Below are 22938 nucleotides of genomic sequence, written 5' to 3'. Positions count from 1 at the left end.
GCAGCCCTTCTGTCTAAATGCAGGTTTTTCCAAAGTCAATAGCCCAGCGCAGTAAAAGCACTCCTCTTTTGGGGGAGTTCTGAATTCAGCGACGGCATGTTAATCTGGGCTGGATCACCTGACTACAACTGGATTACACAAATGCATGCACCTACACACTGGATTGCCTTTTGGACCTTTTTAAATAATGGAAATTCCAAACGCACAACAATCCAGGCATTTTGTTATTTATGTATACCTTCTCCTCATCCAAAACAGCTTCCAGAATGGCCTAGGTGTGGTGTAGTGGTTAAGAGCGGTAGTCTTGTAATCTGGGGAACCGGGTTCGCGTCTCTGCTCCTCCACATGCAGCTGCTGGGTGACCTTGGGCCAGTCACACTTCTTTGAAGTCTCTCAGCCCCACTCACCTCACAGAGTGTTTGTTGTGGGGGAGGAAGGGAAAGGAGAATGTTAGCCGCTTTGAGACTCCTTAAAGGGAGTGAAAGGCGGGATATCAAATCCAAACTCTTCTTCTTCTTCTTCTAGGTACCGCTCATTATGCTTAGGTTAGACCACTCACTGATAAAGGGCTAAAGAGCTTGAACTGGATGAGAATTTCTTATCATTGGGCAATATATACTTTCTTGATGCTTTTTACTGTTGTTGAAATATTCAGCCAACCCTTTTTTTAAAGTTTAACTTTCACAGTTTTATTAGTACATTTTGTGTCTGGTCTTTCCAGTGTTAAATCATACCCTGTTCCTTGGCAAAACACTAGATTTTGAATCCTTTTTTCCTGTTGCTTTAGTTTGTATTCTCCAAACAGTCCTCCTGCAGACAAATGTTCTATTTTATCTGTATGTTAGCATTATTTGCAATGCGGGTTCTCTCCTAGTAGCCAAGGACAAAGCTAAAGTTTACAGTTCCTGACAATGGGGTGGCATTCAATATTGTGAATGGAAGCAGCCTTTTGTTCTGTGAACAGAAGCTGTTTCCACTCCCTGGAGCACCAGTGTGGAATGCTAGTCATAATTTTCAGAAAGACAGTGGAATATGCATGTTATTACTTCTTCCCCTCTCTTGGTAGCCTACTAGGGAAGCCATTGAAAAGTAATCCTTTCCATAGGTTCTGTCCTATGATAACTGCATATTGTTCAAAATGAAATGGGAAAGTACCGTATTTTTCGCCCTATAGGACGCACTTTTCCCCCTCCAAAAATGAAGGGGAAATGTGTGTGCATCCTATGGGGCGAATACAGGCTTTCGGTGAAGCCTGGAGAGCGAGAGGGGTCGGTGCACACCCCTCTCGCTCTCCAGGCTTCACGGACCTCTCCGCACGCAGCAGGAGCGCTCCCGCCGCTTGCTGAGAGAGGCCTGCATGCTGAAGCCTGCGCGCTCTGAGCTCAGCACGTCCAGGCTTCGTGGACCTCTCTGCAAGCAGCGGGAGCGCTCCCGCCGCTTGCGGAGAGTGGTCTGCATGCTGAAGCCTGCGCGCGCTGAGCTCAGCGCGTCCAGGCTTCGCGGACCTCTCCGCAAGCAACGGGAGCCAGCACTGGGCTCCCACGGCTTGCAGAGAGCTGCCTGTTTGGGGGCTGGGGTCGGGGGAAGCTTGGGCGGGCCGCCCCAGCCTCGCACCTGGGGGGGAAATGATTTTTCCCCCTTTATTTCCCCCCCAAAAAACCTAGGTGCGCCTTATGGGACGGTGCGTCCTATAGGGCGAAAAATACAGTACTTGTAATCTTGAGCGGCAAATCCCCTAACTATAGGCAGATGTCAGCATCCTAACACGTTTGTCTTAGCTGCTTTTGTTTCATGTGCATTTAGAAAAATTTCTAGCAAATATAGAATTAGAGATACATCCAGGAATGTATTTTGGAATGATTTCTTGCTTGCTCTGTAGTTAATCCATTAACAGGCATGTAATTCCAACCAGAGTATACTTTGAGGCTGAACAATTTAACAGTTTAAGATTTTTCTCATTTTTAAAAAAAAAGATTTAAAAATACAGTCGTACCTGCAGTTATGTATCCCTCCAGTTACGTAAACTTTGGGATACGTAAGCGGTAAACCCAGAAGTATATTTCTGGGATTTTGCCGCATGCGCAGAAGCACTCTACCGCTGTGCGTGTGCGCGCAGAAGCGATCTCTCCGGTTGCGAAAACGTCGGGATCCAGTCAGACTTCCGGAACGGATCCCATCCGCAACCAGAAGTACCACTGTATTAGACTCCCGAAAGAGGCTGTTTATCCTTTCCGAGTAGAGCTAGATTTTGTAGATAGGCTACTGCTTGTGAAGACAAAACAAATGAAAGTGCCTCAACTGTGTTAGGCTCTTGATCCATCTATCTTGTAGTGTTTACTCCCAAAAGCCACCACTGTCCAAAGGCTGGCTGATGTCTTCTCCAGCTCTGCTAGAAAGCAAGGGCCAGATCCCAAGTCCTTCTTTAAATCATGTATTCCACTAATTATAAACCTTATGGTGGATAACTCTTGGACTTTCACTTCACTACTGTTGCCTGAGGACAGGGAGGTGCTTTCTGCAGGAGGAGGGACTCAGAAACTAGGTTAAGCCACCTACACGCCCCTTGGCAACTCTGTAAGCCACTTGAGGTTGTAAAGGTATGTGCTTGCAAATATCTTGTACTCCACGCACTTGGGCTGCTTATTTTGCCGGAATATTTTTAAATATCAATCATGAAGCCAACATGGTGCCCTCCTTAAGTTTTTGGACTACCACCTCCCATCAGCCCCGGCCAGCATAGCCACTGGTCAGGGACGATGGCAGCTGCAATGCCTGGAGACTACCTTTGCCATACAGCTTGTTTTTTTATGAAGAGTATTTCTATTAATTTTATTGTGCCTTTTTAATTCTCAGGGAAGCAATGAGAAACTATTTAAAGGAGCGTGGTGATCAAACAGTCCTAATCCTTCATGCAAAGGTTGCACAGAAATCGTATGGAAATGAAAAGAGGTTAGTGTTGTGCTGTGTGCTCTGTTGTGCCATTTTGAAAGATTATGGGAATTGTCATACACAAAATCTTTTGCTGATCTAGAAGAACTTCAGGCATCCACAGTATCTCTTCTCCAGATTTCGGTAGTGCCATTTCAAAAACTCTATTATACAGTGTAAGCTTGGTTCCAGGTTGTTTAAAATTATTATACTTGTACAGTGTAAGTTTGGGCCCTTGGTTCTTTGAAATCCTGAAATTTGCTTTGGGTGGAGCTCCACCTAGTGTACACATAAAGGCTGGCTTGGTGTTTAGATGTTCTTCAACTGGCCAAATGAGGAATGCTAATGAAACCTATATTAGTTTTCCCCCCCAAAATGTTTTCAGCATACTGGAGTGAAAAATTGGAGTGGAGATTATTCTGGGGATATGTTAGTATCAGTTGATACTAACTTTTAGTATCAGTTGATATTTTAGATAGAATCTTTTTTCCAGTTTTCCCCTTGTTCCTATAGCTATAAAAGTCAGCAGTTAGGCTCAAAAACAGCCTAACAAAACAGAATAAAAGCAGGTGTTTTTTGTGATTTTGGGGTTGATTTTTTAAAATCATTATTGGAGGTGTTACAGCTCTATGCTGTGATCCCAATCTTCCCACCCTCCATCCTGGCATCAGTTAAACAGCTTGCATTATCCCCAGTGGAAGCTGTTTGGTTTTTTTAAAAGCATAAATTTGCTGCACAGGGAAACAAGGAGAGGAGAGAAAGAGAGAGAAGGTGATAAAGTGAAAAGGGGAAGAGAGAGACTGGAATGGAATGAATGAATCATAGAATCATAAGAATTGGAAAGGACATCAAAGCTCATATTTTTCCTGCCAGTGCTAGAAAAACACTACCACACCATCCTAATAGGTGGTCATCCAGACTCTGCTTAAAACCCTCCAGTGAAAGAGAGTCTGCCACCTTCCAAGGTAATACGGCTTTGGTGGGAGTGGGGATGTTAGAGTGAGGGAGGAGTGATCCACTTTTGACATTGGCCCCGTCCCCTATGGACCTGCTGCCCCTGACCGATTTTCTCCAAGAAAATGCAGTTCTGGGGATGGCAAAGACTCCCCACACCTGTCTTACATTTCTGTTTCTTCAATGGGAAATTTAAGTACATATTTGATGTCTCTAATAGAAATCAGTCGGGCTTAGAAGCATGCAATAAGAAGTAGTGCAGATACCTTTTATATTGTTATGTAGCCAAGGCTGTGTTGCTCTGTAATTCCACAGTCTCCTCCTATTGATTCTGAAAACAGAGTATCCAGGAATTTCATTTTTCGTTTTAAAATTAGTGTGTTTCTTCATCCTAAAACTGTAGCGATTGCTCTTTGAAAAAGTATTATCACCATTATTTAAAGCATTTAGAGCTCTTCAGCCAAAAGTGTCCCCAGAGTGGTTTATTTCCAGTCAATTAACATAAGACTATATACAGTCAATAAAAAAACCAAAACCCTTCCCTCAGGCTTACAGTAATAATAAAAAAGACACACAAGGGAAAACGGATAGGGAGAAAGTGGTGGGCGGGCGGGGGGGGGGAATCAAACTCAGAACATTGATTCTTCAATAGTTATTCTTATAATGATAGCTGGCACAGTATATTGGAAAATGTGAGAAATGCCTGGTAAATGCTTGCAAAGTAGGAAATGAGTTTTAGTATCCTGCATAGTTAGTTCCTTATGGCTAAGCAGGAGCAAAATAAAACTATGCACAGTTAGTAAATCTCTGCGAGCCATATCATTTATGTAGGTCACAGAACCCAGTCTCTCTCTCTCTCTCTCTCTCTCTCTCTCTCTCTCTCTCTCTCTCTCTCTCTCTCTCTCTCTCATTTTTATTAAATTTTCTGTTTTACAATTTAAAATACTCATTTTACATCCTTAAGATATCAGTGACTTCCATTTTTCTCTTTCCATGGTTCATTTTACATATCATAAATCCCTGCATATTTTACAAAAACTATACCATTCATTATTCCATTATTGCACCCATCAAAACTTATTTACACTGTTGAATTTATCTTAATGCTGCCAACGTTTTCAGCTGTACACAATTATTTCCCATATATTCAATAAACATTTTCTGATCTTCTCTAAACGTATGTTCTTCTTGTTCTCTTATTCGATATGTTAAGTCTGCGAATTGTGCATATTCTGCCAACTTAAGTTGCCATCCTTCTTTGGTTGGGACCTCGCTCGTTTTCCATTTTTGGGCTAACAAAACACAGGCCACGGTAGTGACATACCGTATTTTTTGCACCATAACATTCACTTTTTTCCTCCTAGAAAGTAAGGGGAAATGTCTGTGTGTGTTATGGAGCGAATGCCTATGGATGGTGGGGGGATCTGCTGCAGTCGTGAGCAGAGGATCCATGGTTCCCTTTCCTTCCCTCCTCCGTGGCTCGCTTTGAAACAGCAAAGCGGAAGAAGAGCCACTGAGTGGGGAGGAGAGAAGGACAGAGAGCCTGCTTCTTTAAAGGAGCAAAGCAGGAGAGGAGAGGAGCCGCTTACACAAGTGTAAGTGGCTCCTGTCCGGTTGGTTCCTTTAAAGCAAGCTGGCTCTCTGTCCCTCTCTCCTCCCCACTCAGCTAGCTAAATAGCAGCAAAGTTTTTCAACTCGCTATGCTGGGGATGAGTGGGGAGGAGGGAGAAAAGCAGAGCCTGTTTGCTTTAAAGGATCAAAGCGGGAGAGGAGAGGAGCCTTCTCCCCTTGTACCCCTCTTCTTCATTATTAGCAGCATCCTTCTCCACCCACCCCACACATACTCTTTGTCCCTTGAGTGCTTTTCTTTCCCTCCCCACTTAAAACGTGGTTACAAAGGATCCTCAGGATTTTTGCATTGGGCTACTCCAAACTCACTGTCAGATCACATGTCTGTGGCCACAGCATGAACCACAAAAATCATACATCCACTGTTTCATTTAGAATATTTTTTTCCTGTTTTCCTCCTCTAAAAACTACGTGCGTGTTATGGTCGGGTTCGTGTTATAGAGCGAAAAATACGGTACATAAATACCCTTTTTTGACACCTGGGAATTTCAGTCTGAAAGGACTCTGTTGTTGTTGTTTTTTGGAAGGTGCTTTTAATCATTTTTTTTAATTCATTATGGATCGTTTTCCAATACTCTTTTACACTTTTACAAGTGCACCACAGAACCCAGTTTCTCTTGCTTCAGATTTTGTTCAGAATTGTATTTATTTAGTACAGAATACACACAGCTTTAACCAAATGCATTGAGCTTGAACCCAACACTCTGTTTTTCATCTTCAGGTTCTTTTGCCCACCTCCCTGTGTCTATCTTATGGGTAGTGGGTGGAAGAAAAAAAAAGAACAGATGGAACGGGATGGCTGCTCTGAACAAGAGTCTCAACCATGCGCCTTTATTGGGATAGGTAATAGTGACCAAGAAATGCAGCAGTTAAATCTGGAAGGAAAGGTAGGAGGAGTACAAATCTGTATTTTATATGCTAGCTGACTGATGTATTGAAGGCCTTCTGAGTCATTTTTCAGTATGTGTTTTATGGCAAGAAACCGGCTTAAGAAGATAAAACATAGAATGTGGTCTCCTTCTTGGGAGTAAGTCATTGATTTGGTCATTCTTTTCGTTCTCAGGAAAATGAGTAGATACTGAGTAGAGACTGTGTACAAGAATTCATCCTATGTGTAAACTTGTTGTAAGCATTGCCTGGAGTAGGGGACACTAGCCTGTTTGAATCGGGGGCGCATTTCAGAATTTGAACGTTTACGGACCTGATCTGTTTAAAATTAAGATTCCACATATGAGCGTTTCTAATACTATTAGTGCAAACAAAAATGCAGCCGAGCATGCTGTACTTGGGTCCATAAAAACTGGACGTCTCATAATTCAGTAGCCACACATCTGTGGTGCTCGCTAAGGAAGTATACAGCTCCCTGAAGTATTTGAAAAGCCTCATATGCTTTTGGAAGCAAGCATGCGTAGGCCTTACGAAGGTAGTTCATAATAGCATTGATATATTTACAGCAACCTGGGATGTTGGGGAAATTACTTACATCCCTAGATGTCAAGGGGGATTAATTGAAGTCTCTTGTAGTATCGTAGTCCTAGCTTTTCTCTATGAAGGAGCATTTCACTCCCTGACCGACCAGAGAGAAGAAAAGGTTGAACAGAGTTCTGTGCCTATGGGTAGCTAGTTGCCTGTTTCATAGGGTTTGTTAATTGATTACATTATAGGGAGATGCCTCAGTCCAGTATGAGTCTCGTCCATGCTTTCCTTTAATTATGGGTACCACACCCCAGTTCTCTTACTGTTACTGCCCTGTTACTGCCACCTATATGTCCCATATGCTTCAGACAATCCCATAGAACATGATTGACCATTTCCTCCACTCCACAAGCCTCGTGACATTTGGAGTCAGTCCTCCCAGTTTTCTACAAGCCACTCAGAAGAGCACAAAGCCCAGTCAGAACTCTGAACAGATCAGCTAACAAATTGCCTTAGCACATAATGATTTGAAGTCATAATTTGTCCTTCTGTCGCTAGTTAAAACTTCTAATGAATTGATTCCTGTTCTTATCCACAGAACTATTGCACAGCTAAAACCTTGTACATATCTGACTCCGACAAGCGAAAGCACTTCATGTTATCGGTAAAAATGTTCTATGGCAATAGCGATGATATTGGTGTGTTCCTCAGTAAACGAATCAAAGTAATTTCCAAACCCTCTAAAAAGAAACAGTCACTGAAGAATGCAGATTGTAAGTATTGATTTTGCAAGCTGTTTTGAACAGCACAATGCCACCTTTTATTTGTATGTCATAATTTTCAAACGAGAAAATGCCCTTAATCGTGCATTGGGTGTGTATGTAGGAACAGCAGCGCTGCCATATGATAACTTGATCTAGCAATTTAGAAGGGCATGAACCTTTATAACAAATACATCATAGAATAATAGAATTGTAGTGTTGGAAAGGATCCTGAGGATCCCCTGCAATGCAGGGATATGGAGCTGTCCCATATGAGAATCAAACTTGAAACCTTGGCATTATCAGTACCATGCTCTAACCAACTGAGCTATAAATAAGGTTAAAAAAAAGTGGTTTAGACCACATTGACACTCGTGTCCCAACTGAGCTATACACATCAATGACACCCTTTAACTTTTGAAAAGGTGATTTCTTCAACTTGCCACTACAGTATTCTGGAACATGCAGTGCATTGTTTGCTGGGCAGAACCCAATTCAGACTATAAAAAGGTAAAGGTACCCCTGCCCATACGGGCCAGTCTTGCCAGACTCTAGGGTTGAACGCTCATCTCACTCTAGAGGCCGGGAGCCAGCGCTGTCCGCAGACACTTCCGGGTCACGTGGCCAGCGTGACAAGCTGCATCTGGCGAGCCAGCGCAGCACACGGAACGCCGTTTACCTTCCCGCTGGTAAGCGGTCCCTATTTATCTACTTGCACCCGGAGGTGCTTTCGAACTGCTAAGTTGGCAGGCGTTGGGACCGAACGACGGGAGCGCACCCTGCCGCGGGGATTCGAACCCCCGACCATGCGATCGGCAAGTCCTAGGCGCTGAGGTTTTACCCACAGCGCCACCCGCGTTCCTAATTCAGACTATAGGGAGGGTCAAATGTGAGAATGTTGGCCCACATAATATACACCCTATGTATACAAAAATACATTGATAAGTTGGTAAGATTGTTTCCACCTCCACCCCACCCCCCAAATACTCCAAGTACTTTATCTTTTTCCAAAAAAAAACGGTTTACAGTCTTTGAAATTTTAAAATGGAATGAACTTTTAAAAAAACAAATTAAGAGACTTGGGACTTTCAAAGGGTGATAGCCAGTGCTGTGTGAGTGAATGACTGCTTGCATATCAGGTTTTCTTTTTTTGTCATTCCCATACCCCCGGTAGCCTTCCACACGCCCAGCCTTTGAGCAGATCACCTTGCCCTCAAGCAGATTGGCGAGAGTGTGTGTGGGGGGGGGGGAATCCAATGTACCAGTGGTGTCCATTCTACCGATGGATGCCTGGATCTATCTATTGGCATCCATCTTTCTCTATGGTCAATGGAGTGCACTTCCGGGAATGAAGCCAAACCGCTGAAGAATCATGGCTACTGCTGTAGCTGCAGAAGCCAGCTACCGTATTTTTCACTCTATAGGACGCACCTTTTCCCCTCCAAAAAAGAAGGGGAAATGTGTGTGCGTCCTATGGAGCGAATGCAGGCTCCCTGCCTTCAGCGATAGCAACGCGAAGCCTCCGAAGACCAGGAGAGTCTGGTCTTTGAGGTTGACGGTGGGGGAAAGCAGCGCTTCCCCCCACCGCCAGCCCCAGAGGATCAGGGGGCAGCGGGAAGGCTCGCGACGCCTTTGCACTACTCTCCGACCTGGTTTGGAGTCTGGCAGTGGGGGAAAGCAGGTGGGAATTCCCCCACCTCATAGAAAAGCCCGCGGGAGCCGCGCAGCCTTTAAAGAGCGTGCCGCTCTTGGGGGCTTTTCCCCAAGGAGAGAGAAGGGACTGACTGGCCGAGTCAGTCCCTTCTCCCTCCTGTGGGCTTTTGCGGGAGATGGGGGAATTCCCCCACCTCCAGCAATAGCAGGGAGAAGGTCTGGGAGAAGTGCACAGGCTGCGTGCAGCCTGTCCTCTGCTCCCAGAGCCGGGGGGGGGGGAGAGGAATCACATTTCCCCCCTTGATTTCCCCCTCTGGAAACACGGTGCGCCCTATGGTCAGGTGCACCCTATAGAGCGAAAAATACGGTAATTGCAATTGCTGCCTCCTGTGTTGCTTTTGCTGCATTAGCAGCACCAAAGTGGCCTCTGGGGCACAAGCCTGGGCAGTGTGTATGGAGATCCTGGGCTGCCCAGATGACAATACCCCCCTCTTTGGCACCAGCTTGTCCGCAGGAGTTGCCAGAAGGAGGCATACAAAACGCCACCCAACTATCTTAGGGACTCCATTCTGGATTTGTGTAGCGTCTACTACTACGCCTTTTCTTCTCCTGAAGATGTCCTGTAAGGCAGCAGGCAATTTTACCTGTAGCGTTATAAAATTACCGGGTCAAATAGTCCCTGTAGGAAACCCTCTTAATAGGTGTGCCAAGTGTGACACTTCATTTCAGCCAGGGAGATGGATAGGGCGTTGCTGTCTCATAGCTAATATTCCCTGCCTTCCCTGCTACTCCTATAAAATGCAAACCTGGAGCTCGTAACGTTTGCAAATGATCAGATCTGTTATCCTACATCATAAATTGCAGCCCAGGTGGGAAGTGCAGAAGTGTCAGTCATTTCCCTTCTGCTTCCCACTAAATGTAGTAACTTCTAAGCTAGTGCTCAGATGTGTTAGAATGGTGGTGTGGTGCAGAATATTGGCCATGTTAACCTCTATTTTGGTTGGTTCCAGACACTCTGAGAAAATGGCTAGGCAAAGCTGCACACAAAGAAGCCGCTTGATTTTACAATTTTAGTATTTGGAGGAGGAGGAGGAGGAGGAGGAGGAGGAGGAGGAGGAGGAGGAGGAAGAGGGGAAACAGTGCCAAGATTTGGAATAAGGCCTACAGAGGATGGTTGAAAGGGATACCTGGCATATTAATTTCAAACACTGGAATTAGAAGGAAATGCTTTGTTTTTGCTGCTTTGGAGAAAAACAGTCGGTTGCAATTGGCTTGTGAATCTGTTCCTATGGCCACATTTAAGGATTTTTAATTTTATATATGTTTAAAATAAAGCATACATTCCAAATTTCTGAAGTAGGTTGCCATCAGGAATGTACTTTCTTATATATACACACTCTCTGGATTTTAGCTTTGCAACCAAAAACATTTAAGTACTTTTGGAAGGAATATGTAGCAATAGATTATTAGAGTTGCTGCCTAGATTAATTTTGCATGCATGGTCTTTTCATGCAAATCTTCATTGCTTAACAGTCTAAAGACTGACATATTTAAATATCTGGCTTGTTGGTTTGTTTTTGCAGTGTGCATTGCATCGGGGACAAAAGTGGCACTATTCAATAGACTTCGGTCGCAAACAGTTAGCACGAGATACTTGCACGTGGAGGGAGGAAACTTCCATGCCAGCTCGCAACAGTGGGGAGCATTTTACATTCACCTCTGTAAGTAAAGCTTGCGATTGAAAACCCATACTTGTCTGTGCTGTGTGATTGCTTTTGGAATCTATTGATCTCCTTGCATACTAAAACCTTTTCTTTTCCTCTGCAGTGGATGATGATGAATCGGAAGGTGAAGAATTCACAGTTCGAGATGGCTATATTCACTATGGGCAGACGGTTAAACTTGTTTGTTCCGTCACTGGCATGGCACTCCCAAGACTGGTATATTTGTTTTTAAATTTTAGATCTAGTATTATATTATTATATTTATATCCCACCTTACTTCCAAAGAGAGGTACACGGTTCTCCCTCTCCTCATTTTATCCTCTCAACAAAGCCCCAAGAGGTAGTTTAGGCTAAGACAGTGGCTGGTCACCCAGGGAGCTTCATGGTTGTGTAGGGATATGAATCCTGGTCTTGTATCCTGGGCCAACACATTAACCACTACGCCACACTGGATCTCTACTCCTTTGATAACTTGGAATACAGTTTTTAACTGATAATCAGTCTTTAAAAGCTACCAGGCTGGTTATACATAGCTGTTAATGGTTGTAAACTATTCTATGTTTTGATATACCGTACTTTTTGGCTCTATTGAATGCACTTTTCCCCCTCCAAAAATTAAGGGGGAAATGTGTGTGTGTCCTATGGAGCGAAGGCAGGCTCCTTGGCTTCAGCGATAGCAACGCAAAGCCTCCGAAGCGCAGAGTGAGCGCTCCCGCTGTGCTCCGGAGGCTTCGGGTTCCTTTTGCTGAAGCCAGGAGAGCAAGACTCTACCGACTTCAGCAGAGAGGGAGAGCTGCACAGTGCCCCTTCAGCCAAGCAGGAGGAGAAATGGAAGGGGCTCCATTTCTCCTGCTGCTTCGCTGAAGGGGCGCTGAGCAGAGAGGGGGAGAATTTTTTTTCTTGTTCTCCCCCTCTAAAACAAGGTGCGTCCTATGGTCGGGTGCGTCCTATAGAGCGAAAAATACGGTACATTTGGTTCTGTGCAAGGTATACCAATGTAGTACAGTATAAGGCACTGTTTCAAAGTCTATATCCATATTGTCAATTTACTACAATATGCTTAGTGCTTAAATTAAAGTGCCTCCTGTAGCTTGCTAGGTTTGATGAACTATAGAAGCTTCATATGAACACGGATGAAGTGTTTGACTGGTTCCTGATACTTGATGAATCCCTCCCACAGTTAGAATCCCTCAAGCACTCTTTTGATACCAAATATATTCACATACAAGTTCACTGCTGCCGCTTTTCAGTGCCCAGAAACAAGTTGATTCCAAGTGTGTCTTATGTGCACTTTTTTATCTACAGATAATTCGAAAAGTGGACAAACAGACGGCATTGCTAGATGCAGACGATCCAGTGTCACAGCTCCATAAGTGTGCGTTCTACCTTAAAGATACCGAACGAATGTACTTGTGCCTTTCCCAGGAGCGAATCATCCAATTTCAAGTGAGTTAGTTGACAAACGGGTAATATTACACATCGACATAATCTCACACTGCACCAGTGCCAATCCAAGGGAACAGAGTACACAAAGTTCCAGCTCCTGGTCTGGAGCTCTTGAAAGGAGCGGGGTGGCAAGGGCTCATGAATTCCTGGATCAGATTCGCTGCTAGCAGGAAAGATTGTATGTAGCACTGCACACCTTTGTTGCAGATCAGACCTTTCCTTTGAGGCTTAGCTGAGGTTTCAGAAGCTTGCCTCATCCTGCAAAGTATTTTAGAACTAGCTGTGGAGCTGCAGATTGATGTATACCATGGCAGATGTTAGAGTGTGGTGGAGAGCTGCCTTGAAATGGATGCAACTACCCTATTTTTTGCTCTATAAGACGCACCAGACCATAAGACGCACCTAGTTTTTGGAGGAGGAAAATATTCTGAATCCCAGAAGCCAGAACAGCAAGCGATCCCTCTTGCTGTTCTGGCTTCTGGGATAGCCTCACGAAGCTTCTTCAGGGCAGTGGGATGAAGGCTCCCCCTGTTCTGAAGAGGCTTCGTGCGGCTAAGTCAGAAGCTAGAACAGCAAGAGGGAGCGCTGCGCAGCGATCCCTCTTGCTGTTCTGGCTTCTGGGATAGCTGCGCAGCCTGCATTCGCTCCATAAGATGCACACACATTCCTCCTTACTTTTTTAGAGGGGGAAAGTGCGTCTTATAGAGCAAAAAATACTGTCCTGAAGAGGCTTCGCGCTGGGCACTTGAAGGGGGCGGGGAGAGGCAAAGGGCTGGGGAAAACTTTGCAGTAAGAAGCAAGGACCAAAGAGAAGGTGGATTTCTGTGGTGGGATAACTGTGGCCCTCCAAATGTTGCTGGACGACAACAGCCACCACCCCTGACCACTGGGCCATACTGGTTGCAGTGGACGGAGTCCAATAATGTCTAGATGGCCAGAGACTTGCTATCTGCAGCATCTGTGTATATGGCGTAATAAGTTCCAGCTCCGAGGGCCTTCTGGCAGTTCCCTCCCTGCGAAAAGTGAGGTTACAGGCAGAGGGCCTTCTCGGTGGTGGCACCCGCCCTGTGGAATGCCCTCCCATCAAGGAAATAAACAACTATCTTCAGGACTTTTAGAAGACATCTGAAGGCAACTCTGTTTAGGGAATTTTTTTATGTTTGATGTGTTATTTTTTTTTAATATTCTGTTGGGAGCCGTCCAGAGTGGCTGGGGAAACCCAGCCAGATGGGCAGGGTATAAATAAATTCATTCATACTGAACTTAGGCTTCAGTATAGTGCAGTGCTAAGCAGCCTAATTTAAACAATTGGGAACTACAGTAGAGGGGCTTCCCTGAGGATCCTAGCTTACAAATTATGCAAGTGAACACAACTAGTTTGTGAATGATGCTTTTGCAACAGGGAAGCCCCTCTACCCAGACAAAGGTGGCTTGATGTGTTACAGTTGATTCATTCTCCGCTTTTTTTTTTTTTGGTTTTTGTTTTAACATGAAGCATTCTTGGCCACCTGATTACTTCTCTGTTTTTTTTTAAAGGCCACTCCATGTCCAAAAGAACCAAATAAAGAGATGATTAATGATGGAGCTTCATGGACAATCATTAGCACAGATAAAGCAGAGTACACCTTTTATGAGGGAATGGGACCTGTCCACGCTCCAGTAACACCTGTGCCTGTTGTAGAAAGTCTCCAGGTGAGTTGATGTCCCTGCACTCATCTTGGGATTTAGTTCACATAGGTGCCACCTGACATTAGCTTGCTAAGTTCAAGAGTTGGCCTTCTGCGAGTGGTAGAACGGGAGTAGCTTGCAAATTATAACAACAGTAGTTGTCTAGGGGCTGCACAGCGTCTTTTGCAAGTGCAAGATGCCCCTTGGCTTGGGCTGTGGTGCTACACTAAAAGCAGGGCTAGCAGAATAGAAAGGTGGTTAGCACAGTTTGGCTGCCACCACTGGTTATCACACGTAACCATTTCGCTTCTTGCTTCTTTATTGCATTAATCTAACAAGTCTAATTGGTACTTCAGCTAACTTGGTCTCAAAAACGTTGCCTCAAAATGCACATCGCTGCATTTTGTGCATTTCTCGAGTGATTTGTGCACTTCTCACAAGTATCTGATAAGTTTATATCTCATTTCCCCACCCCAACCCCTAGTTGAATGGAGGAGGGGATGTAGCAATGTTGGAACTTACTGGACAGAACTTCACTCCAAATTTACGCGTCTGGTTTGGAGATGTGGAAGCGGAAACAATGTACAGGTGCGGTATCACACTTAACGATATTTCTTTTCACACATCAAGTTCAGAATGTGGTTTTTTTGTGTGGACTAAGTCTGTCATCTGTTTAGGTAAGTGTGAGAGTTAATTAACCACTTAGCCTTGAATATTATATCAATTTTAAATTAACTTGCATATTACCAAAACTTCAATATAGGTGCCTGCTTTTGAAGTAAATTACAATTTAGGAGGCCATCTTTCCAACATTCTTTTCCATTTCCCATTACACTAGCAAACAGGGAACCAAAAATGCTTTTATCTTTCATCATGCCACTTACAATTTTGCCCAAAGCATCGTTTATCTGTTTGAAATACTTTTATACCGCCTTTTCTGACGGAAGTCCTTTCAAGGCCCTTAAAAAAGACAAGTTAGCTTCATATTCACAGCAAGAATGGTGGTGTTCCCGATAATTTACAGTACAATCCATTGGTCCTCAGTGATCATCCTTTTCCATGCATACTGGTAATCTGTACAGCCACGCCAACCCACCAAAGTTTTCCCAGCAAATACACCTTCCCCAAACCGAATTAATTCATTAATTAGTTCAGTTTGCGGAAAGGTATATCAGTTAAACAAACTGATAATTTCTGGACTCATAGGGCTTTGTTAGTGGTGAATAACTTTTGTTTGGAGAAGCAACTGGCAACTGTGTTGGAAACAACTGCTGGAATTTTCATTTTAAGGTTTTTTGGGGGGGGGGCGTTTGACTCCGGTCCCTTGCTCCACAGTACAAGCAAAGCCAGAACAACTTAAGGGGGAAACTTTTTTCCCTGCAATTTCTCTTACAGAGAATGAAATAAAAAAAGATCTGTTAGCTATGTATAATGTATGTATGTATGGTGATTGCAGAATCAATTTTTTCCTGTTGGAGAATTTAGATTGCCTGGGTTCAGATTTTTACTTCGTATGGAGTATCCACAACTTTGCACATCCTTTCTTGGCAATAAAAGTGTTGGTCAGCTAATGCGCTCTCTCTCACTCTCTCTCTCTTAATATTTATTTATAAATTTTAAAAGTGGCTGAGGAAACCCAGCCAAATGTGCAGGGTATAAATAATAAAATAACAATAATTATTACAAATTCAATAAAAAATACGTACTTCCCTGTTAATATTCAGTTACCATTTGACTTGCCCTCAATGGTTTTCCCATAATTTCTGTTGCTGCTGCATATTTTGATTTTTCTATGCCCTATCCTTTCTGCTTATTTTCAGGCGCGTAGTTCCTGCTGTTTTTCATTCAAATCCCACTTGCAATTTCCACAAGTATACAATCACTATTTAAATACAGTGGTACCTCGGGTTAAGTACTTAATTTGTTCCGAAGGTCCGTTCTTAACCTGAAACTGTTCTTTACCTGAAGCACCACTTTAGCTAATGGGGCCTGCTGCCGCCGCCGTGCCACTGGACCACGATTTCTGTTCTCATCCTGAAGCAAAGTTCTTAACCCGAGGTACTATTTCTGGGTTAGCAGAGTCTGTAACCTGAAGCGTATGTAACCTGAGGTACCACTGTATTCTACAAAAGGTTTCCAATCCTCCTTAAAGGCTGCCTCTACCTCGATCCCTAATTTCCATAGCTGAATTTGCCAGTTCTGCATATTCCGACAGCTAACGTCATCTCTTCCCTCTTCCCCAGGTGTGCAGAGAGCATGCTGTGTGTCGTTCCTGACATTTCCGCATTCCGGGAAGGGTGGAGGTGGGTCCGGCAGCCGGTCCAAGTCCCAGTCACATTGGTGCGCAATGATGGCATAATCTACTCTACCAGCCTTACATTTACCTACACGCCAGAGCCAGGACCCCGACCCCACTGTAGTGCCGCTGGAGCAATCCTCAGAGCCAACTCCAGTCTCCTGGCATCCAGCGAAACAAACACAAACAGCGAGGGAAGCTACACAAACGTCAGCACAAATCCAACCAACGTCACATCATCCACGGCAACAATAGTTTCCTAACCACTGCTCTTTTATGTGGAACTTCTAAACAAAAAACTTAAGTGCTTCGAACAATGAAACTGAACAACTTTTGTGGTTTCCCGGTGGGGTGGAAAAACCTCTTCACTGCTCTTTGAACTTCTTTCACCTACAAGTGCTGATCTCAGTAGAAGCCACACCTAAAAAATCGCGGGGAGGAAAGGCCCATTTCTATTCATACTCAAAATCTATTTTTAGTTGTCTCTTTTAAAAATGGGCTCGAAACTAAAAATAAAATAAAATAAAAGTGGCTGGGATACAAGTTGAACTCGAAAACATGGACCTAACATAGTTTTTATGGACCAAGGAAACGCTTTAGTATAAAAGGTACATTTTCACCATACCTTTTTGTATCACAACATATAGTATGCTTTTGTTACCAAATAGTTTATATATTATTTTTTTTCCTCTGAGCGTTTGCTCTGAAGTATACTCAGGTTCCAAGCCTGACCATTCTTGTATAATCACCATACTCTTCCAGTTTTTTAAAAAATATATATATTTTTGGTCTGTGGCTGGAACTTGCATTTTTTTAAACTGAAGTCTTGTGACTTTTTATGAACTGATTTTTTTTTTTTATTTTCACCAAGTAGAACCTTGTAAAGGCCAGCATATTTTTTTTAAGATGATATGAAGTTTGTGCAAAAGCTTTAAAAAAATGCCTCTGCCTTGCCTGCAATACATGCAATGTATGTTAACTTTAGAGCTCCTCTTTCCGCCATTGTGGACAGCTCTTTCTATGTGTTCCTTTGTTATGTATTTATAGTGTTGATTCATGAGGTTTTTTACATTACAAATGTGGCCTCGTGCGGTTTTTTTAACTGCTCATGCTACTGGCATCTGTTGGTGTTTTGGAGGGTTCTTCCTTTCACGGTCAATACATGCATTCAGGTTGGCTTTTTTATTTTTTGCTAATCTTGTACATAATTTGCTATTAAGTGTAAGTTAAATGTGTGCGTGATTCTTTTTTTTTTAAGTGAACTGTTCCCAATAACTTCATTTGGCAGCCTCTTTTTCTGTCTCGTTGGCATATGGCAACATTCCCCCCCCCCCCTTGAAGCATTAGCCACAAACAGGATTGGTCGGCGCATCTCTTCCTTGCAAGTTGGGAGCCATTACAAACCAGCATGGCTATATCCTCAGACGTTAGGCCAACCTAATGAGCTTCTTCTTTTGTATGATATTACTTTCTTTGAGTGTGACGTCATTGTACAGTTAAATGATAGTACTTAGAAATGGCTAATTGCAAAAGCACTGATATGGACTACACTTCTTCCTTCCATTTCTCTGTTGCCAATAATCTACTGCAAGGTTCATATCTTTCCCCGATTGCACATTAATGGAGGGCCAATTGAGACTACTGCTTCTCTCCAAAGTCCTTTTCCAAAGCTTCTTGTGGAACGCTCCATAGGGACTTTTGGGGCCCGGGGCCCGGATCTTAAATGCCTGTTCATGTGTTGAAAGCAACAGGAGATGGAGTCCCACAGGGATCCTTGTCTTTGCTGAGATAGGCTAACGTGGCTACCACTCTGGAAAGTGTGCATGCGCAGTATTTCTGCACCCTCAATAGGGAGGCAGCGGGTATCCCTTGCCGCCTGCGTGGAACATGCCCCATCAGGGCCTGTCCTAACCTTTGGGAGCAGCTTTTGAGAGGACCAAAAGTTGCTCAGGAAGGAGGGGACGAAAAGCCCCAGGCTTATATGGCCACAGGGTTTCCCCCTGCCATCATATGCCTGGGAATCCTTGCGATTGAGGCATATTGGATGAAGGTTTGTTGGACTGTGGTGGCGAAGAAGACCCAATACATAGTAGACCCAGTCACAAGCCTTTCTGCCCACGGCTAGGATTTCCAAGCCCCACTAGTGGGAGCGGAGAAGTGGTTGATCTTGAGTTGCACTAGTTGGATATTGGTGGTACTTAAATTTGGAAGTTGTCGTGTCTTATCTCTCTACCCCACCCACACGTTGATGGGTTGTGTTGAAGCGATTTCTCTCTTGATTTGTTGCATGCATAGAAGTACCCTTACCCTTCCTAGGCTATAGTCCTGGCGTGCATTTCTCATCCTCCCTCATATTACATTCTTCCATAAACACAAGGGAAGTGTTTACTACACAAGTAAGCAATGTTAGTGACTTCCACATAGTCCTCAAGTTTAATCAGCACTGTTACTTATATTTTGAGTAGATTTTTTTCCACATCAAGGCTGTAGCTTCTAAACCCATCCAGTTAAATCGGTGCCACTGTCTTGAAGTGCGCTGTGTTGTCTTTTCATACTGTGTAACTTGCCCCCAACAACATTGTCGCAAGCCGTTGGTTCTTAATACTTAGCCAGTTACTGCCTCTCCTCATCTCTCTCTCTCTCTCTCTCTCTCTCTCTCTCTCTCTCTCTCTCTCTCTCTCTCTTTTTAGTGACCAAGGGCAGGATTCACTGTGGCCTTATCTCTGGCTGTTTACTGGCCTTTACTTGCAAGCCTGTATACGTTGTCTGTTCTTAATTTTCTCCCGGTTGTAACGTAGTGCAAATTGCTTCATGGTGTGTGCTGAAGAAGTATTGACTTACGCAGCGCTGTTCGCTCACGGACTTCAGGCTTTTCGCTCAATGTGTTCGGGATCAACACATGCTAGTGTTTGAGGTTTTCAGAAAAATCAAAACTAATAATTGCATACACAGTTGATAACTGTTACAAGCTTATCAGCTTTCACAGTACCCCAGGTGTCGTCATTTTTGCATATAGCTGCATCTCATCCTTTTTAAACTCTTTGCCCTGCGTTGCCCAAATGGCATATATCCAATATTTGTATCTCTTAAGGAATTGAACTGAAGGAATTATATCTACTTTTTGCCTTTCTCTCTACACTACAGGATAGTGAGAGAGTGTTTTTGGGGGGAGAGATAAATTCACTTTTAAGCAGTACCTTGTAACCTTAGACACTTGGCTTTTGTAACCTTTTCTTTTTCTGGACTAGCTGCCCTGTTATCTTCAGGTAGGAAAATTGGTATATTGGAAATAGTCTTCCAGACTAAAATTAGAAATAATCTTTCATTGCTCTGAGTACGTTTTATTTTCTAAATCTCTTTTGCTGATGGATGGATCCTTATTTTTTCATAAATGGGTTTGGCTGTTCAACTTCCATAACGTAGTGAGCTAAATTTGCCTGCTAATGTGCAGCACTTGGGGGGGGGGGTGGAATGAAACTGCAGTCTACAAAATGCTTTCGGAATAAGGTTACTGGCCTAAACAGGGCTACCTCAGAATAACCAGTCAAAATGATCATAGCTGGCATAAGAGTGTTATGCTATAGTCTTTGAACCCTGTTAAGGGCCATGTTATACAATTAGAATATAATTTTTCTGAGACTGCACTACTATAGGTGGAAGGGACTGTTTTGGCTTTTAAATGCCTTAAGTCCCTATAAAACCAGCTTGTGGAGGGGAGAGGGTTCAGCCTTTTCCCATGCTCATACAAAATTTCTACATTCAAGGAGTTCTCCACCCTCTGGCAGCATTCAGACATGCAGTCCTTCCCTCTTGTAGTGGAACATCACAGAAATATGACTTGGTTTTCTAACCTGGTCCTTATTCTTGCATCTTTGGGGAGGATAAGTAACATTTTTGAGTTGATTCAGACCACTTTTTAAATTGCTTTAAATTGCTTTCCGAACAATGTGAGAGAGCAAGCAGTATGCTCTGTTTTGTATGGGAAAAGCAGCTCAGTGCTGAGTGCTGCTGTTACATGTTAGGTCACCGTTAAACCTTCCAGAACATATTTTCTACAGGTCAGTCTCGAGGGGTTGCGCAAGTCGTCTGCAAATCTCTCAATACATCTCTTAAGTAGAATGTGTTTGATTGCACCTCTGACACTGGCGCAACCCGTTTCAGACCAAATAGCTTCATAGCGGCTTCCATTCTGAAACAAAACACTTAACTTATGAATCATGGCATTTATTTTTTCTTTAGAAAACTGGTTTATGTAAGTGTAGAGCGTCTGTACTTTTCCTGTGCCAGGTGTTTTAACTTGTTTTCAAACACTGTAAATGTGGGGTTGGGTGGCAGCATAGGGTTAGAAGCAAAATTTGGCTTTCCCTAAACGCTTTTGGGTCTGAAGTTTTTCTCTGTGGAAACTGCAGTACTGAGCAGCTGCTCCAACATGGTGAATGTGTGATTTCCCCCCCCCCCAATATTCTGTTCTGTTTTGTGGAGCTTTATATGATACTCTTCTTCACGTTGTATTGTGCTTTTGGAATTAGAGCATCACCACAAACAGGACATTCAGCATCCTGGAAGGAGAGAGATTTGGTCACAGCTCATGTCTACTTGGAAATCTGTTTATACACGTGTGCATTTAGAAGTGAGTTGGGAGTTTCTTCTCACTGTGAATGAAATTGGCATTTTGTGCACCCTTCCTCAGTCAAAGCCCCTTAGATAACCCTCTCCCAGCTTCCTACTTACATGCAATGCAGCCAAACACTCCATGTGTCAAACTCCTCCATCCCTTGGCTGAAGGCATCGGTGCATTCCCCACAATGCCCTTCATGTTCTTTCAACGTTATGCGTGGAATGTCAGAACTTCTCTGGTGCTTGTTGGTGGCTCTCTGCTAAGAAGCCATTTGTTCTGGCAGCAATCTCTTGATGTTGGCTGCTGTTAAGAGTTTTTGTACGGCTGAGGACCAGATACATCAGTAGACAGGAACGGCACAATTTTCCCTAGATAGGGAATGCAATCTTAAAGTAAACAGTTTGGGCTTCAAGCACACATTGGTAGTAAAGCCCCTGTTGATAAGACCTCTGAGTAAGATTGCATATGATTGAGGGAATGGGGAATTCACGAGACGAAACATTGGTTGCAGGCCTCTTGTGGTGATGTTTATCTGTATGTGTGTATGTATGTGTCCATTCAGTCCTCAAAAGGGTTTTATTTTGCAAACTGTGCACCTGTAAAACTTGGTAGCAATAAGATAGAAGGCTGATCAAGTCTTTGCTATACCTTTTGTAGGAAAACAAATCTGCTCAGATTTTATAATTCATCAGTTAAACCTAAAGCCTGCAAATAATCAGCAGTTTCCAGGAATAAATAAAAGTGAAATGTATGCCACATCAAGTGTGTTGTCACATGTACAGAGTGTGTAATTAGCTCGTTCGATATTTGATTTTAAAACGTTTCACTCAACTGCGTCAAGATTAAATTTAATGTTCTGTTACTCTTCCTGTGACGAATTAATCAAAAAAAAAATGTATGACACTGAGATGATTGCAAACTTGTTAAAATTTGGGTGCGCTTCTGCACACAAGGGATTGGTTGACAGTGAAGTCATCTGTGTAACCAGAAGAGCAGAACATACCCATGCAAGAAGTCAACTCTGTGAGGAACTGCACTCTGGACTCCACTCAAACTGGATATGGAATCTCTTTTCATACAGCTTGTAAAAAATTGCAGAAGTTAGACAAGACTGTTTTTTTATTCAAATACTGTAAATATGAACTAGTTCACTTTTTGATATTATTTATTAAATAAGGAAAAAACAAACTGTTTAATTTCATTTAAATTCATAGCTAATTAAGTTGGCTTTAGATAGTTGAAACGTAGAAAACTTGGGTTTAATTCTGGTTTGGGTTTAGATGGTAACTTTAAAAAAAACCACAACTGCATTTGAAATTCTGGTTCAGATATAATGCAGAAAGGGAAATTGATCAACTCCTTGGAATGTAATTTATAAAATGAGTACAGTGGTACCTCGAGTTACAAACGCTTCAGGTTACAAACTCCGCTAACCTGGAAGAGTTACCTGGAGTTGAGAACTTTGCCCCAGGATGAGAAAGGAAATTGTGTGCCAGTGGTGCAGCGGCAGCAAGAGGCCCCATTAGCGAAAGCACGCCTCTAGTTAAGAACAGTTTCAGGTTAAGAATGGACCTCCGGAACGAATTAAGTTCATAACTAGAGGTACCACTGTACAATGATTAACCTGAAGGAACTAATCTTTTCTGAACATGTGGCTGGGATGCAAGCAGCTGTGTCTCTGCGTACTTTGCGGCATTTTAAAACCCCAGAAACCTGTTCTCAAAAGGTTGGCTTTTTATTTTATTTTTTTATTTTTTAAGGGGGTCCATATTTGTAACTAAGGCAGCATGAAGATCTGGAATTAGAAAAGGAACTGTGGGACCTCTGGTGTTTTATACAGAATCA

General features: G+C 43.2%; 1 protein-coding gene across 6 annotated transcripts in view; it reads left to right on the top strand.

Moving 5' to 3' along the window:
- The window catches only part of RBPJ (recombination signal binding protein for immunoglobulin kappa J region), an 85638-nt gene extending 63357 nt beyond the window's left edge, over positions 1-22281 (top strand). For all 6 annotated transcript variants that reach the window (XM_081924545.1, XM_081924547.1, XM_081924546.1 and 3 more), the window contains 9 exons: positions 2854-2949; positions 6233-6398; positions 7526-7700; positions 10925-11062; positions 11169-11281; positions 12371-12511; positions 14048-14203; positions 14664-14767; positions 16423-22281. In XM_081924545.1, coding sequence (XP_081780671.1) covers positions 2854-2949; positions 6233-6398; positions 7526-7700; positions 10925-11062; positions 11169-11281; positions 12371-12511; positions 14048-14203; positions 14664-14767; positions 16423-16738 — 1405 coding nt within the window. In that variant the 3' untranslated portion in view covers positions 16739-22281. The remainder of the gene's footprint in view (positions 1-2853; positions 2950-6232; positions 6399-7525; positions 7701-10924; positions 11063-11168; positions 11282-12370; positions 12512-14047; positions 14204-14663; positions 14768-16422) is intronic.
- The last annotated feature ends 657 nt before the right edge of the window (positions 22282-22938 follow it).

The sequence above is a fragment of the Podarcis melisellensis genome (genome assembly GCF_964234715.1).
Source record: "Podarcis melisellensis genome assembly, chromosome: 9".
Classification (NCBI taxonomy): domain Eukaryota; kingdom Metazoa; phylum Chordata; class Lepidosauria; order Squamata; family Lacertidae; genus Podarcis; species Podarcis melisellensis.
The sequence above is the reverse complement of the archived record's forward strand: the minus strand, read 5'-3'. Positions and strand labels throughout refer to the sequence as shown.